The 16,204-nt window shown below is 40.6% G+C and overlaps 1 protein-coding gene across 1 annotated transcript in view; it reads right to left on the reverse strand.

Annotated features, from left to right (window-relative positions):
* Positions 1-1,963: 1,963 nt before the first annotated feature.
* The window catches only part of LOC104461485 (MARVEL domain-containing protein 3-like), a 16,272-nt gene continuing 2,031 nt past the window's right edge, over positions 1,964-16,204 (reverse strand). Inside the window, exons 2-3 of the mRNA XM_010073107.1 lie at positions 14,432-14,601; positions 1,964-2,670 (exon numbers count right to left, since the gene is read on the reverse strand). Coding sequence (XP_010071409.1) covers positions 1,964-2,670; positions 14,432-14,601 — 877 coding nt within the window. The remainder of the gene's footprint in view (positions 2,671-14,431; positions 14,602-16,204) is intronic.

Genomic DNA, 16,204 nt, shown 5'->3' on the forward strand with positions numbered 1-16,204 from the left:
ACCCAAGTGTCCAAGGGAGGCACACCACAGCGATAGTCCACAGGGAAACTTTGTGCACCTTTTTCTAAAGACTGCATTACCTTGCAAGAAATGAGGCATTTACTACACACACAAGGGAAAAAAAAATCACAGAGGACTGTTGCTCTTGCACAGTGATGGCAGGCAAGCATTGAAAAATGAATGGGGCAGAGTAAGAAGCCCCAAGATTAAAATTCATATCACACATGTATTTAAGGACTGAATTAAGATTTATAAATTCTTATCTGCAGTATTTTCTAATCTTTCAAATGTGTCACATCAAGGTGTTGCTTTTTGTTGTTCATATAAGTTAATAACAGTGTGTCATCATGTAACTAAGCCTGCATTCCAAATGGGGAAGATGTGGTGGCAGCAGAGAAAAAAGTGTGCAGGTAGAAATGCCTAACAAGTGGTAGCTGTGGCTTTAGCTGCCTGCCAGACAACCCTGTACCAGACTTCCCAGCTGATTACAGCATACCAGTGACGGTCTGGGTTTGAGCAAAGAGCTAGAAATTGAAGTCTTAATTTAATGATTTGATCATTACTGTAAGTCATGGCCAGTTTGGAAAAACTCTTCACTCCTGTCTCTTCATAAGCATAATAATACTGCGAAGCTTGTTGATGGTCAAAGTGTTAAAGAGATGTTTAAGGTATTATATAAAGGTATTATTGTAAAGGCTCATGCAAACAGTTGTAATCAGAACCATAACATTTTATTGTTTGGCTTACATTACCTCAAATATAATCCTTTGAGATCTATATGTGTATATAGATATGAAGTATACAATAAACAAGCTCTACTATGATTCAAAAGAGCCTCACCTGTGTAACATCTCTAAGCTAGACAAAACTGAAAAGAGTGAGCACAGACAGAATCAAAATTACCTCTTCCCTCCTCTCAAGCTGACAAATCTTATGTACTTCAAGAGCAGCCATTTTTTTTCTCATTCCCTCATCTACAAAGGCCAGTGATCTATTTCATCTGCCTCAAACAAAGGACTCCTGAAAGATGTTCTCTGAAATTTATTTTCTAAACCCTGAGGGCATACAATTACTCCTGTTCACTCATGCTTTGTGTGTTCAGATATTGGAAGGACACATGTACTTTCTGTCACTGTAATAGCATTCCCATGGAAAACTCCAGGGCAGCCAGCGTGTTCCCAACTCAGGCTCTGCCCAACAGGGACTGTGGAGTCAGCAAGCCAAACCTTATTTAGGTGGTTACAGAAGCAAGTGGTATCTTTACTAGGCTGACAGCTGACCCATGTGCTGCTTTCAGGTTCTGATCTGTGCTCAGTGAGATGGGGAAAAGGCAGCAGGGAACTGGAAGAGGACCCAGACGCTATCTTTGAAATTGCAGCTAGTTCCTCCCAGCAGCATTCCTCAGGGAGCATATGATCAGCATGTGTCAACCCCTGTGACTCAAAAGAGAAAATGCTTCACTAGCCCAAGCAAAACAGGCCACAAGTGCAGCTTCGGCTGTGATACAGAAAAGCGCTGGAGTGTCTTTTGCTACATGAGCGGTGTGGCATAAGGCAACAGGATGCATCAACAGGCACGGGATCTGTTGAGGGCTACCCATCCCAGCTGCATATTCAATCCCTTCTGTCATGGGAGAGGAAAGGAAGCGGTTGTTAGCACAAGTTTGGCAGCACTGTGGCAGCACGGTTAACAGCCCATTGCTGTTTGGATTTGCTCTGTGCAGGATGAAAACATTGCCATCAAACACATTTTAAGTGCAGGAGTCCACCTTGAGCAACTGATGCAAAAACCCTTGTTAAAACTGTCTCTCAATGTCAATTTTATTACATCATGTTATAGCACTATTGTTACATTCAGTGATTTTGATACACGCTTCCAGCACCTTGTGGGACAATATGTTGAGAACATGCGATGTTCAGTGTCTGTCCATTGCTGAAGCTCTGCCACAGTCCCAGAGCTGACTTCAGACCAATGTGGCAAGAGCCTGGACATTGCAGGAGCTTTTAGCAGTCCTGTGGATGGCATGCTGGTTTCTGATGCTTCTGTCTCTAATGCTGCTCTTGGGGCTGTGCTGAGCCATGGCTGCATGGCTCTGGAAGGCCCGGACGGTTCGAAGAGCAAGGATGCAGATCACAAAGCTGGCAAAGTACAAACAGGCAGCAGCAACACCAAAAAGGCCAACGGCTGCGTCACCACCCTGGACCACACAGTTCATGGAGGTATAACCACGGCGTGCATACAGCCTCTCACGCCTCTCGCAAACATCTGTCGAGTTCACCTGGCTGACAAAATGCAGGTAGAGGCCAACTGCCACGATGTATGCCATGCCGGCCAGCAGGTTGAAGGCACATTCGCCTGCAAGCAGCCCCACCCTGAGCTGCTGGATGGGTTTTGCCCCCACAACAAGGAAGACAAGGGTAAGTACAGCTGCTGTTAAGCTGAAGGCTACTCCGCCGTACACGCAAGGGGCTCTCATCTGGGTGAACTGCATGTCTAGCTCTCTCACCTCCCGGAGCTCTGTGCCCTCAAAGGGGCTATAGGCTGAATTCAGGCTAAAGGAGCCGGTGCCAAAGCCACCAAGGGAGGTGAAGCCTGCAACAGAGGCTTGGGCAGCACCCACGCAAATCAGCACCAGGAGGTTAACAGTGATTTCCACAAATTTCAAAATGCCTGTAAGGAGCAGAAAGATAGGAACAGGTGTCAAAATCACATCTGGTGTAAACTAGGGGTGACAGAAGCACACCAAAACCACAGTCAGAGAGCATTATTACTGAGGCAGTCCCCTTGGCTACAGCTACAGAGGAGTGATGCTTTGGGGGAAAAAAAAAAAAAAAGCACAAGCTCTTGTGGGTACATTTCAGAGGTTGGGCAAATTACTTTTTTTAATTTGTCAGTGTGCTTGATAAATGGATCTTTATGCGGGGAAAGAAATCCATAAAAATTTTACTGTGCTTGTGTTATTGCCAAGGCAAGCTCACAGTGATTGTATTTTGGCCTGTAACTACTTGGCGTAAACACACCGAGCAAGAAATATCCAGTATGAACAAAATGCTGAGGTTAAAGCTGACAAAAACCTGTAAGCTTCTAATGGTTTAAAAAATTGTGCAAGTAATTTAGGCCCTTTAAAATGTGTTTAGTGCTTTAACTTACACCTCTTTTTTGTCTTTCTAAGTGTGTGTTAATTTAAACTTATTATCTAACAAGATGCGACTTCTACCTCATCTCCTTCAGAGATAAAAATTGCTCCATAAATCTGTAGAAGCAGTTCCCAATTGCACAAAAAAGGAAGAGAGAAGGAGGCAAAAACCACTTTACATGCAGGGGTAAGTTAAGTGAATTTCATACCAGGTTATGTGTTCTTTTTCACACCCTCACCTTCAGAAGAAAGCCTTGTGACTTCTGAGCTGACTCTTTTCTTCTTTTTCTTATATTATACTACTTAAAAGGTAACCAAGCTTTTTGAGGAAAAAAAAAAAAAAAAGGGCAGGGGATAAATTACTTTTTGTAGTTCCCTGTCAGGAAGGAACAGTATCTTGTTAGATAAATCTGATTATTCTGTGACAGCTCACTAGGGGTCAGACTAAGATTAGTAAACATGACGGATGTTGACGCATAGTGTAGCTAGAGTTGCCTATCCGGGAAACAAAAACCCCAGTGTATCATGCATGTTCCTCCTCAAGTTCTGAAGTTAATTACTGAACTGTGAATCTTATTATTCCATTGCAGTCTGACAGCCAAGAATGTAAGATGCTCGACACAGTGGTCCTATATTTGTCTTTAAAATGGGGCAGGATCTGCGGTTGCACACAGACTTTCATTTTATGCTCTAACATGGATCAGCATGGCATTCTCCTCTTGAGCAATGGCTCAGTTGCTGTCAAGGCTCTATGGGCTTGAAAAGAAAGGGCTGAAGCAGCACGCAAGGGAATTAGCCAAATTCCTCTCTTGTGTTGCCAGATGCTTCTGACTGAAGCAACCCAGTGACAGCCACCATGAGGGATTATCGGATGAATATCATTCTGCCCCTTCTTATTCCCACTACAGAGGGCTGAGGTAACGAGCACCTTCCTGCTGCTGCTTGCTCTTCACTGGAAGGTGCTTGTGACAGTCCGACAAGGGCTTTTGGTCACTTCAGGAGATCCTGCTTCCCCCTGTACCCACACTGGTTCCCTCACTTCTGCTAATGCAGCTGTAGGGACGCACTGAGCCCATTTGCACTGTGGCCCTGCAAACCATCCCAGCAGCACAAGGGGGAGCAGTGATAATGGTGGTAACACCTGGAAATGGAATATCTGAGGCTCAGCATGTTCCATTTTGTGTGTGTGTAATGTGCATGTGTATACACATACGCACAAGTGCAGACATATACAGCTTTCATATCCTAAAAAAGAATTAGCTAGAGTAGGCAGAGGAGACAAAGTGCTCTTGTTGAGGAGGAACTAAGCCTATAGTTACCTATGTGTGTTCTTCAGAGGCAATGCTGATTTCTGCATGACAACACACCTTTTCCTTGACCTTTCCACACAACCATTTATGTGAAACAGGGCAATAACCATGCTGGTTACCAAATCTGTTCAGAAGGATTAAAATATTTCAGATGGAATCTTTATGAAGCTAAATGTAAGGAGAAATTTAAATCTTCGTCCATGAGACAGGATTTGGAACTGCTTGCACCAGCGTAAACAATGCAGCCAAAAGACTCAAAGATTTTAATGGGTACAGAGTCATCACTTTACCAGGACTGTTCAAAATATTTTGAAAGAGTAATAGCTGTACAGGACATTCATTGGAACTGGATCAGATATTTTTTGTCTGCTCAGTTGAGGTGTACAGTAAGCCTTCCAAATATAGGGAGTCAGCTTAGGTCCTCAGGGCCCTTGTGCAGTGTTGGATGCAGAACGCCACTTCCCTTTTTGAGGGCTGACTACTGATTTCATAGATGCTCCAGCAGGAAGCAGTTCTTACAAGTCTACAGGGAGGAAAGACCATTTGATTAAGGGAAACATAATTTTTAAATATGTTTGGGAACTTGGAAGATGAGAATTCATGACCAGTCAGCTTTCTCCTACTGCTGTCTTCACAATTTCCTTTTTGCGTGTGACTGGTGAAGCACTCTGACCCGCTGAGCATCAACTTTTCCTGTACATCACCTCACAGAGCTTTAGAAAAGGCGATTTTCTGTTGTCAAAATTGTCAGCACCTGCTGCTAACCTCTCCACATTTATAACTGACCCCAGCCCTCAATGATGCTGCTCCAAAACATATATTCACACAAATTCTGTATGCAATCCCTTAACTTCACTGAGCTGATTGCTGGTACCACACGTACCCTTTGTTGATGGGAAGACAAATACAATCAGTGTAGGTCTACTGGATTTTTAACTGTGGCAGTAGATCCTTTAACGGCATGCTTGAAAAATTTCCTTACAGCATTCAGGTTGGACAGGTTTTGTATGTACCCGTATAGTTTTCACACACGCCTACTGTAAAATTGGAGTAGCTAAACAATGGGGAGAGGTTCATTAGCTGTTACTTCACCAGTTATTTGCAGCCCATGGATTAACTTTAAACAAAATAAATTGCACTAACAAAGCCTCTTGTATTAAAGAAAATCCTAAAATGACAAGTAGTGTGTAGTATGAAGCTGTGAATTACAGGTCTACAATGAGAGCCAGCAGGGCTTGTGAAAGTAACAGACAATTAGTGGAAATCCCTAAGGCCTTGTACAATCATCAGGGCTTTGATGGAAATATTAAGCCCTACAGTATGTTCAGATCCGGACCCAGGCACCCCAAAATCCTTATGCAACCTTCATCTGTGATAATTACAAGCTGACACCCAATCTACTATACTAGTATAAACAGGATAGACAGACTTGAGAAATAAGGAATAAAAGGACAGTCAAGTTTTGAATCTTAGCGCTGTCAAGGTATGCTAACACACACATGTTAGCAGTGATCTGTGTCAAACAGCGTACCGCAGGCAAAAAGGGCTGAGCCTGTGCTGCCACTCCTGCTTTCACAGGCTGGTTAGCTACATCATCTTATAAAGTTATAGCTGCAGAAACTAGACTGCCAGAAGGTCTTCCTAAGGGGAAGTTATTTATCTCTGTTCCCTAATCCATGCAACAATGAATGCATTGCAAGACCCAAATGTAAAATGACAGGAGGTCTAAAAAACTCATACTCCACTGGTTTGGTTATTTTTTCCTTTGTCAAGTTCATTGTCCTGGGATCTACCTAAAATGCTACTGATTTTTATTAAAATTATCACAGTAAACAGCTGGCTTTGGGAACTAGCCGCCTCTGTACTGAGCAAGTAATGAGAGTCAAGTCTGAGCTCCTGGATTTCCATCTCCTTTCCCATGCTTCTTTCCTGCACTGCTTTTCAACACTGAAGGTGAGAAGAACAATCTGGGTGTTGCCACAGCTTTCCACAGAATTGTTTCATTCATTCCACAAATTCTAAATCTGTGATGGATAGTAACTTCAATGTATCATACTTGTCAACTTTGAATCCTTTTTTTTTTTTTTTTTTTTTTTTTCTCTGTGAGTAGGCTTCCTGTTATGAAAACCAGCAGCCTCCCAATTTATACTATTAATCTACTCCGCACTTTTTCTTTCCTTTCTGTACCAGGTGCATGCTGGGCTATTGCCATGGTATTCACTGATCAATGCATTTGTATTCTGTCAAATGCTGGGCTCAAACATGCAGCAAAGCATCCAGGCAGGTACAGATCTACAGGCAGCTGACCTTATTCTTACAGCTCCTACCCATGGCTGGGCAGTCACCACTCTCCTCCCCTGCCCACTAATAGCTCTGGCCTACCATTAGGCCCTTCCAAGAGCTGTTTTAATAAATTTTAAATAGCAGGAAACAAATCAACTCTTTTCTTGTGTGCTGATGTTTTTTCCTGCAACTTTAGCAACTTGAAGTGACTCATAGAGTATCTTGATGAGCAATCGTACTGGCATGAGTTTAGCAGAGGAAATAACACAGCCAGGACTGGAGAAGCACCAGAAACTCTCCTTTCCAGGTGAGGTGAGCTGTTAAATCTGGATGCTCTGCCTCATAAACTATACTGTGGCTGTCTGTGTGGTACCCAGTAACTCAACTGTGTGCTCAAGTCCCGTGTGTTGGAGGCTTTTTCATACAGGTAGGGTAGCAGGATGACCCCAATGTTCAGGTATCAGGATCACAATGTGTGTACGCACGTGCGTACATAAAGTAAAATGGTCAATTCATGTTTGTTCCTGTGTTTCTGAAGTTGACAAAAATCAATCTGTAGGACAGTCAGTTCTGGCTGTTTCTGCTGAACATCCCCCTTACCTCATGAGGACCTGACTAAGAGGAGGACTTCAAAGTATCTCCTTCCACTGTGTCTCTGCACAGTAGTCACCTTTCTTTCTTCTCCTGTCTCTTTTGGTATTATTCTTACCTCTTGAGTTCACATCCCTGTGTACTCCTAAGATATTTTTGTTTGTCCTTCTCCAATCTGGCTTGCTTTCTCCCTCTGCTTCCTCTGCAGGCCATGTACCCCCAGGACCACTGGTATCCAGCTGGCAGCCCCGGGGGTGCCCAGCTGCCCCTCTTGGACACCTTGATCCCAGTGTTGGGGCAGCAGCACTTGGAGCCGCACAGGTCAGTGGTACCTGTGTCACATCCCCTTGGGGGTCACTCCAGGAGAAGGGAAGAGAGGAGTTGGAGGCTACAAGACATGCATTAAAAATAATTCTCACAGCCTTTTTCACTGAAACTTGTGTTTTGGTTTCTTTCCCAGTTTGGGCAGCTTTTCCACTTTTCAGAGGTAATTTTTTTTTTTTTTAATTCAAAGTAGCAGACAAGTATTTTGACCATATATAGTGACTTACAAAATCAGGAATCAGTCCTGAAAAGGATCTCAAATGCTGAACTTCTCTTGCCAGTGCAGGTTTGGCACTCCCCAGAGACTAAAGACACAGCTCAACGTGCAGTGTTGGTCATCTCTCTGCTAAACTGAGTCAGTGGTGGAAGGAATAGATAAGAGAAAATGTCAAAGGAAAGAGGGGTTTTGTTCTGCTTTGGGAAGGGGGCAAAAATGTGACAGAATTAAGGAGAAACCAAAACAGTGGAGGAGAACTGAAGAAGGAAATGAAATGGAGACAACAGTTGCAACAGATTAAAAATATTAAATATTAAAATATTAAAACATCTTGCTAATGGTATTATTCCCTTTATGTATACCAGTGCAAAGCAAGGTCTTACTGAAACCATTAACAAGAATTCAAACAACTTCACTGATGCAGGATCAGGGCAGTACATAGCTCTGTTTTAAACAAACAATTCCCCCCCAAGTTCCCATCCCACCATTGTTTTTGTAGGTCTCTGTGTTCTTCAGCCAGCGGTGGGATCTAGCTTTCACTGAGTTAAGCTAAAATCTCCCTAACGCAGTAATGTTCAAAGGCGGAAAAAACCGCAACCCAACCCTAAAACACGAGTGTTAGGCAATGTAACACCAACAGTTATTCACTGAATCTTGGCTTTTCAAAGGACCCGAGGGAACTACATACTCAGAGCCAACTGATTTCAAATGGCATGTAAGTGCCCAGCATATTTATGCTCACTTGAGATATTCATCTTACTGGAAATCGATGGAAAAATAGTTAAAAACTGGGAAAATTAAGTAATTTATGTGCTCTCGAAAGAAGCATTATTATGACCTTTTAGTAAGTGGTCCCTCTTTAGTCAAGATAATCACTCCATTAGGAAATCTCAAAGGATGACCAGCCTTGATTTTAATGATTCAGAGAAGCCTTACGTTCACAATGAGAGTGCTCAGATCCAAATGTATTGTCCTGTTTTATCTGTGTATCATCTTCCCTTAAACAAGTGCTGTCCAATTTTCACAGGAAAGGGTGGACTTAACTTGTAGAACTACTGCATCAGCCTTTATCCCCATACAGTTTCCCACCACTGTATGACACAAAGGTTTACTTGCCATCAAGACAGTTTCAGTACAGCCCAGACCCTGCCTGGGTTTACTTGCTTCCAGGAGTTCCTTAAAGCATCACTTCTAGCGTGTTCTTGATTTCTCTCCTGTTAACCAAGCATGAGTCATCTTCCACAATTTTGGACAGGGTGGGAAGCAAAAGGTCTTGCACTAAACTGTAGCACTTGTCAATAGTGATTTAAATACAACAGCTGTAAAAGGTTGTACATTTATTTGTAGCACTGGTAGGTCTCTGTATGGTCACCTCATGTTCTGCACTTGAGGAAACAGCCTTTTTTCTTCCTAATGTACCCATAGTTCATTCAAGTCGTAAACAAATATCTTGGTATTGAAGTAAACTTGCAGAGAGTTGTGGTTTTTTTTTTTTTAAGAGTTCAGAAAACAATGAGCTACCTTGTTCCTTATGCCAACTTTCCATAGCCACTCCCTCCAGTCGAATTGAAACTGAGCTGCCTTTTTAGAAAGTACAAAGATTGAGATGTTATTGCTCTTTAAGTAATCATAGGCTGTCTGAAGGTAGGCCAGGCTGGAGGAACCTGTGAACCTAAGCCTCTCATTCACTTTACCAACTGTGGTTTGTCACACCTGGTGAGCAACTGACTGGCTGGATTTTTCTCCTTTAAGAGAGCTAAGATCACCTGCTCAAGACATACAGCTAGATCAATATGTAGTCAGTCTGCTCTATCAATTGGCTTTGAGAGCCACTTTTTAAAGAGAAGAGTTTTTTTCTTGGTTCCCAGAATTTGTGTCAGATGTGGGGAAGACAAACCCAGTAGTCTTACAAGAAAGATGGTGCAACTCCTGTTCTGTACTGATAGAGAACAGACTTAACTAGGATTGCCCAGTAGGGAAGCACAGACTGGAGTCTAACGCATACCTAACAGCTAACATCAACTTTGCCTGTATCTTCCCCTGCCAACTTAAATAAGTCTTCTCAGTTGTAGTTCTCTCTTCTCTAAAAACAGTAGTGTACATGGTAGCACAATGCCAAAAGGTGGATGAAAAAAATTGATATCAAGATGTGGGCAGAGTCAAGTCCCAAACGTTGGCAGGGCAACAGTTTGCTACAGGTAACATTTGGCATCTGCAACCAGTGTAGCTCCCCTGCATGTTTCTATAGACGTAACTGCTGATGGCTATTTGTATTGCACAGCAAAAAGGACTTACCTCATAAGAAATACTTTAACTTCAGAACAGGAAGATTACCTGCAGCTCTGACCCTGTATCTTGTTACTGTGCAACTTTAAGCTTTTTGAATAACTGGGATTATGTTAATCTGTACAGCTCTGTCCAATTCCCACTACTAATATCCTTTGTGTTCACAATTACAAGATTAAAAATCTTGATGGCAAATTCAATCTGTTAGTCCCACTGTATTTAAAATATACTTTGTAACAGATAGGAGGAGGAGGCCATCTAATTACAAATGGGACTACAGGGGACCTTAGTGCTCCCTTCTTACAGCAGAAACATGTTGAAATTAACTGCCACAGGAATAGTGTGTGACAGCTCTGAGCACAATTTAAAGGATCTAAGCATTGCAGACCATGGAGGCAAAATGTGAAGACGGTGACTACAAAATATGGCAGCTTCTAATCCTATTGGGTGCCTTCACAGAAATCTAGGTATCCTGCTGACCACTGCTGAAAAGACCTAACATGGGCTGCTGAACATACTTGTCAAATACTTTTCATCCAGAGTTACCTGCATTATGCATATTTAATAACCCTTCAGTGTTTTTGAACATACGTAACTGAAGCTGCAGAAGGTCTTTTACTACAGACCAATGCCTCTTGCAGACCACTGTTCTCCCCCAACAGCTCCAAGAGCACTGGAAGGGAGACAAACACTCTGCAAAATATTTTTCCCCTGCTGCTCCCATGTCTGGCTCCAAGAAGAACGGTATCGGGACATAACAGCAGAATGTAACAGCAGCAGTATAATGGTTATGAACAAAGGTATAACTCAAACCAAGTGTCTACTAGTGTGAACCCTGTGTTTGGGGTGACTTTTTATCCCAGTATTTTTTCCAGTCTATAAGTATTTGCCAGCATACATAGCTACAGGAAAAAAATTGGACTGTGTTTTGTAAAAACAAAAGCTTACAGATGTTTACATTTGAATTAATGCTGGCTTGTTAATGCATGAGTATATCCTGGAGAAAGTCATTGTTACTCCCTAATTCTATTTCCTCCTCCAAATAAATTCAGTTTGATATTTCCTCCTGGCTACGCCTGAAATTGGAGATTTTTCTTGTTACAAACCATAATGCTGTCTTTTTCTGAGAGGAAATTGGTCTGAAGGTTCTAACAATTGCGGATGTTAGAATGTAGGCTCAAGGCATGATTGTTTGAAAGCACCTACAATATGCTTAAGAAATCTGACACTATTCATGGTGCCTTTTAAGCTGTATTCATGGTAGCAAGGAACAGGGATTCAATTATACTTGCTCCCCCACAAACTGTTGTCTAATCTTTTTACTGCCGTCTTTCTTAACTACCAAGTGGGTTGAAGAATTTTTTTTAAAAAAAGTTTCTTAGCTCAGAAATGATGACCAGCACAGTACAATTCTATACAAGGCAAAAGTGCAGGCATTTCCTGAGTCACGTACTGACTGAAGATGAGAGAAACTTAGTTTACCTTCACTGTTTAAACAAAAATAAAGGAAGCATTACCCTGGAATTGCATTGGTCCACCTCTTGCACATCATCTCATTCCCTCTGTACCGAGTTTGGTTATATTTTCACAGGAGCCAAGGGGAGTCCATTAAAATGCAAATATGAATTAGTTCTCCTACACAGAAGAGAGAACTACAGAACTGCCCATGAAAAAACTGTGAAAAGCAAGTTGCATGTTTTCTTCTGAAGGAATTTCAGCTGTAAGTATCCCCACTTTTTCTGTTATTTTCACTGTACGCTCCTTTAAATGCCACACACTATTGGGCGTAAGTTGTAAGAAATGGTTACTGCAAGCACTAGTTCCTTAGTTGATGAATTTGTCTTTGTCAGGAACAGTTTATTTCCAGTTCCCACATAATTATGTAGAATATCTAGACAGCTTGACACCAGACTATAAACTATTTCTCCAAATCTCCTTCATGACTACAGAAACAGAAGGCGGTAAACTTCTGTGTTTCTATTGCCTTTTGATCTGTTATCTGCAGATCCACAAGTGTGATGTCCCTATAAAAAAAACATGTAGAAACTAGACATAAAAATATCATAGCAGGGAAGAGTCAAAAGTTTGTTAGAGGGAAGTAATTTGAAAGAATCAGCAGATCTATGAAGAAAGACAATCCAAGTGGTGGTGCGTTTTGATTTTCTAAAATAACCTGATGATAAGGCCTCTAGCCAAAAGCTCTTAAATGAGACAAGCCCTGTGAAATAAAAGGGAAGACCTCTCACAGGTTAGTAGTGGCTAAAACAAAACAAAAAAACTAAGAGGAAATTAATGGTTTTCAAGCAAGTAGACTTAGGAGAGAAAACTCTGTTCTGTGCTGCCTTCTCTGAAGGTATCCTTCTCTGAAAATATCAGCTCAGTGTTCACTGATAGTCAAACACCAGACCAGAAGCTAGGAAGCATTAGGATAGGACTACAGAACCAGACCCTTTATGCAGATGCCTGACTCCTTTGGGAATTTATCTTGAATTCTGAGTGCTGTTCTGGTCAGCCCATCTCAAAAGGGTAAAAGATGGATCTGGAAAAGGTACAGGACTGACAGGCTAACCAGAAGTGGAAAGAATTCACTCTTGATAAGGATGGAACTGACTATTCTTCACTCTTATGAAGAAGTGATATGATCACAGTGACAGGGAGAAAGGGAAGACTTCACTCCAAAATAATACTCATAAATATCATGGAGAAGGCGAATATATGAGATCATCATTAGGTATTTTGAATACCACCAGAATCAGAGAAACTTTCTTTAAATTTTTTTTAAGGAACAAAACAGTACTTCTTCAAGTAGCACAAAGATAATATCAAGGCTAAACATACTCAAAAGGGGATTCAGAAAAGGATTAAACAAATGTGATAGGTCTGTAAAGAGGTATTAAGCATAATGGAAGTGAATACAGTTTTCCAGTTCAGAAAATTCTAACAATCCGAAGTTTGGAGAGTATTCCGTTGGACTGCTCACTCTCTACTGGTCCAAACTCTCATGGTCCTCCTAAATTTGTACGTTAGTACGTTGTTTGAGAGGATGCATAATTAGGTGCCTCGTAGGATCCAGTACTGCTCTCTTTCTAAAGCCGTGACAAAATAAGGCATGAAGTTTTCTAGAGCTTCTCAGACAAGTTAAAATGATTCAGTATTATTGAAGAAGAAACTGCTGATACCATTTTATCAGGGATAAAATATCAGTATGGCTCTGTATCATTAAATATTCTCTACTAACTGTTGGAGTTAAATCTCCTCAGTATGAAAAACAAACTGCATACAAATAGACAGAACATATTTATAAGGGAAAATAGTTCAGCTCGCTCTTAAAATTGTTCACATATTCACATACAGAGAAACATTAAGAGCAAATTGAGTGTGTTATTTGACTTTCTTTCATGGAATGAAGAAATAATCTAACATTATGTATTTATGTTATGTAACAACAACTAAACTCTTCATTTGTCTCTCTACTGGAGGACACTGAAAGGCTGGTTATGGATTTCAGCCAAAGACTTTGCACCTAGCTGCAAGTTCCAAATCAGATTGCACTGGGCCTTTCCTACAAACAAGGTGAGAATGCTCATTGTCCTGAAAGAGGGAAAACTTTAAGGAGTAATGGATATTTTTGCAACTTTTTTTTTTTTCCAGTTTACAGGAACGAGTTTTCTAAGTGTTAAGGCTGATTTCCTCCCACATTAATGCTCATTTCTCTGCTTATTGTAGTCACTCTGTAGTTATGAAAAACAGAAGTTATTTCTCAAGAGCTGTTTTATTGGATTCATGTCCATAAAATAGTTTTGTCTCCCACAATGTTGCTTTATAAAGATGTATCAGCGATGACCAGATTAAATCCAGAGTTGATAAAAAGTCTGAGAATAATGTGTCAGAAATAACCTAGCAACAAAGCCTCAGCAGCCATCTTTAAATTGCCTACAGATGCAAATATCTATTTTATTTCTAAATCCCAAAAGTTAACTCTTGCTGCACAACCTGGTTGATTACACACATGAAGCATTCTGATGCTGTGGATGCATACTCTGGAAATGCATTTTCAGATATCTAAATATCTCTATAACTCTTGCCTTTAGATACCTAAAACTTGCTAGTAACCTGCGGTTATGCCATTCATTAACTTTAACTCTCCCAGTTTGTTGTTTTTCTGCCTTTCTTTTTAATATTCCTCTAGCTTTACTTTGTTGTGCTTCTGAACACAGAAACCAAAACCAAGACAAGCCCTTGGAAGGAGAGAAGCAGATGGCAGGCAATAAGAATCTCACATACCTCTTGTTGTGCATACCTTTGAACACTTCATTGAGAAGGTTTCCTTGGGAGGATAACACTCTGGTGGTGGGCCAAAATATTCCCGTGGTGCTCCTGTGGTTTTAGAGTAATGGTCTGAGCAAACAGTAGAAGTCCTTGATTGCTGGCCACCATGGATGTCTTCTGTTGATCTACAATGGAGTAAATGACTAATGTATATTAATTAGGTCATGCTCTCTCCTGAATATTGGAACATGAGAAAGTGGCAGATGCTTCTGTTAGAGGAACCAGCTAGCCTGCTTCATAGGTACATGATCTCTTTTCCTTGTGTGTTTTGAAAGCAAACATCCCAAATACTTGCATAAAACCATGTTCACAAGGATATTTGCACTTGATCGTTGTTATTTTGGAAAACTCTGTACTCATGGAGTAGGATGGCTGAATTGTTTAGGATACTTGCAAAAGGTAGCAAGGAGGAGGGTGTGGGGAGAGTTCCTGTTCCCATAAAAACGAATAACAGCATTTTCATTAAAAACAGACATTCTTAGCTAGTCCATAGCAGCCTAGAGAATAAAAATGAGAAATATTTTCGCATAATAAATGTGTAAAGTGGCACAACTATTTCATGGGCAAGTATTTTGGCAAGTTTGTACTTCCAAATACCATGTCTCACAAAAATGCTTTTTAAAAGAATGAAAGCTACTAAAAGAAACAGATGAAGATTTTTAAGTGGGAAAAAAAATTGCATATTTAAATATTTCTCCTTTTTTTGAGGTCTTTGATGATGATATTTCAAGAGGAATCTAAAATCAACCCAAAAAATCAATTTCTTGTGTCTCCAATTAGATTCTTCATTTGTATACTTCCAAATGGTATTGTCCACTTTGCTCCAATGACATACAGCTCCACATCTGAAGACTGATTATTTTTAAGGTTGGTGTGACTTAGATAATTCTATGAGAAAAGTGCAATTTACCCTTTTTTAACTGAGCTAACACTCAGGTTAAAAGACACATTAGCTGTAAATTGTTCTGTAAGTGTCTGGTCTAATCTAAACATTCTCCCTCTTCTGGAGAAGAATTGGAGCTTGCCTTTTTCAAGGTACAGCTGGATGATTTTGTTATTAAAGTGTATTTTAAGTCTCATTCAGCATTACTATTTTTAAAGTTGTCTTCCTATTCGGTTTTTATCTTGAATTTCTTATCCACAGATCAGTATTTTCCAGTGTAGTTTTGTTTCCTAATATCACTGCACTTCACTAAGGTTTATCTTCAATCCAATTCCAGATTCAACTTATAAATATTATCTCATTCATCCACATTAAATCATGTTCTTTGTAGTTTTTACATTTTAATTAAGACATTCAATAACACGACCAATGCTAACATCTCTGCATGTAGTTGCCAACAGCTCTATTTGGCCAAAACATTTCTGATTTTTATGACCTTTGTCCTGTGTCTTGTGCAACCACCAAAGCATCCTGCACAGCTGTGTCACATAAATTAAATAAGCTGTGTGATTTATAAGACTTCCAGTTAAGTTGAAAGCAATCCCTTTGGTACTTCTGATGCAGCTGCTTCTCTCTATTGTATCCTGCTACTTGCCAGAAAACAAAAAAAACAAAAAAAAAGCCCAAAAACCAAAAAACCCCTGATGTTCAGCAACAGAAGAGTACAATTAGGAAAAAAAAAAATTCTTTCTTTTTGATTTTTTTTTTTTCTCACAGTGGTCTATTCTGGACACCTTTGTTCATTTTCCTTCAGGACTTTCCAGTTCAGGATAATGCAACTCTTT

Source organism: Pterocles gutturalis, unplaced genomic scaffold (assembly GCF_000699245.1).
Source record: "Pterocles gutturalis isolate BGI_N339 unplaced genomic scaffold, ASM69924v1 scaffold2132, whole genome shotgun sequence".
NCBI classification, from domain to species: Eukaryota; Metazoa; Chordata; class Aves; order Pterocliformes; family Pteroclidae; genus Pterocles; species Pterocles gutturalis.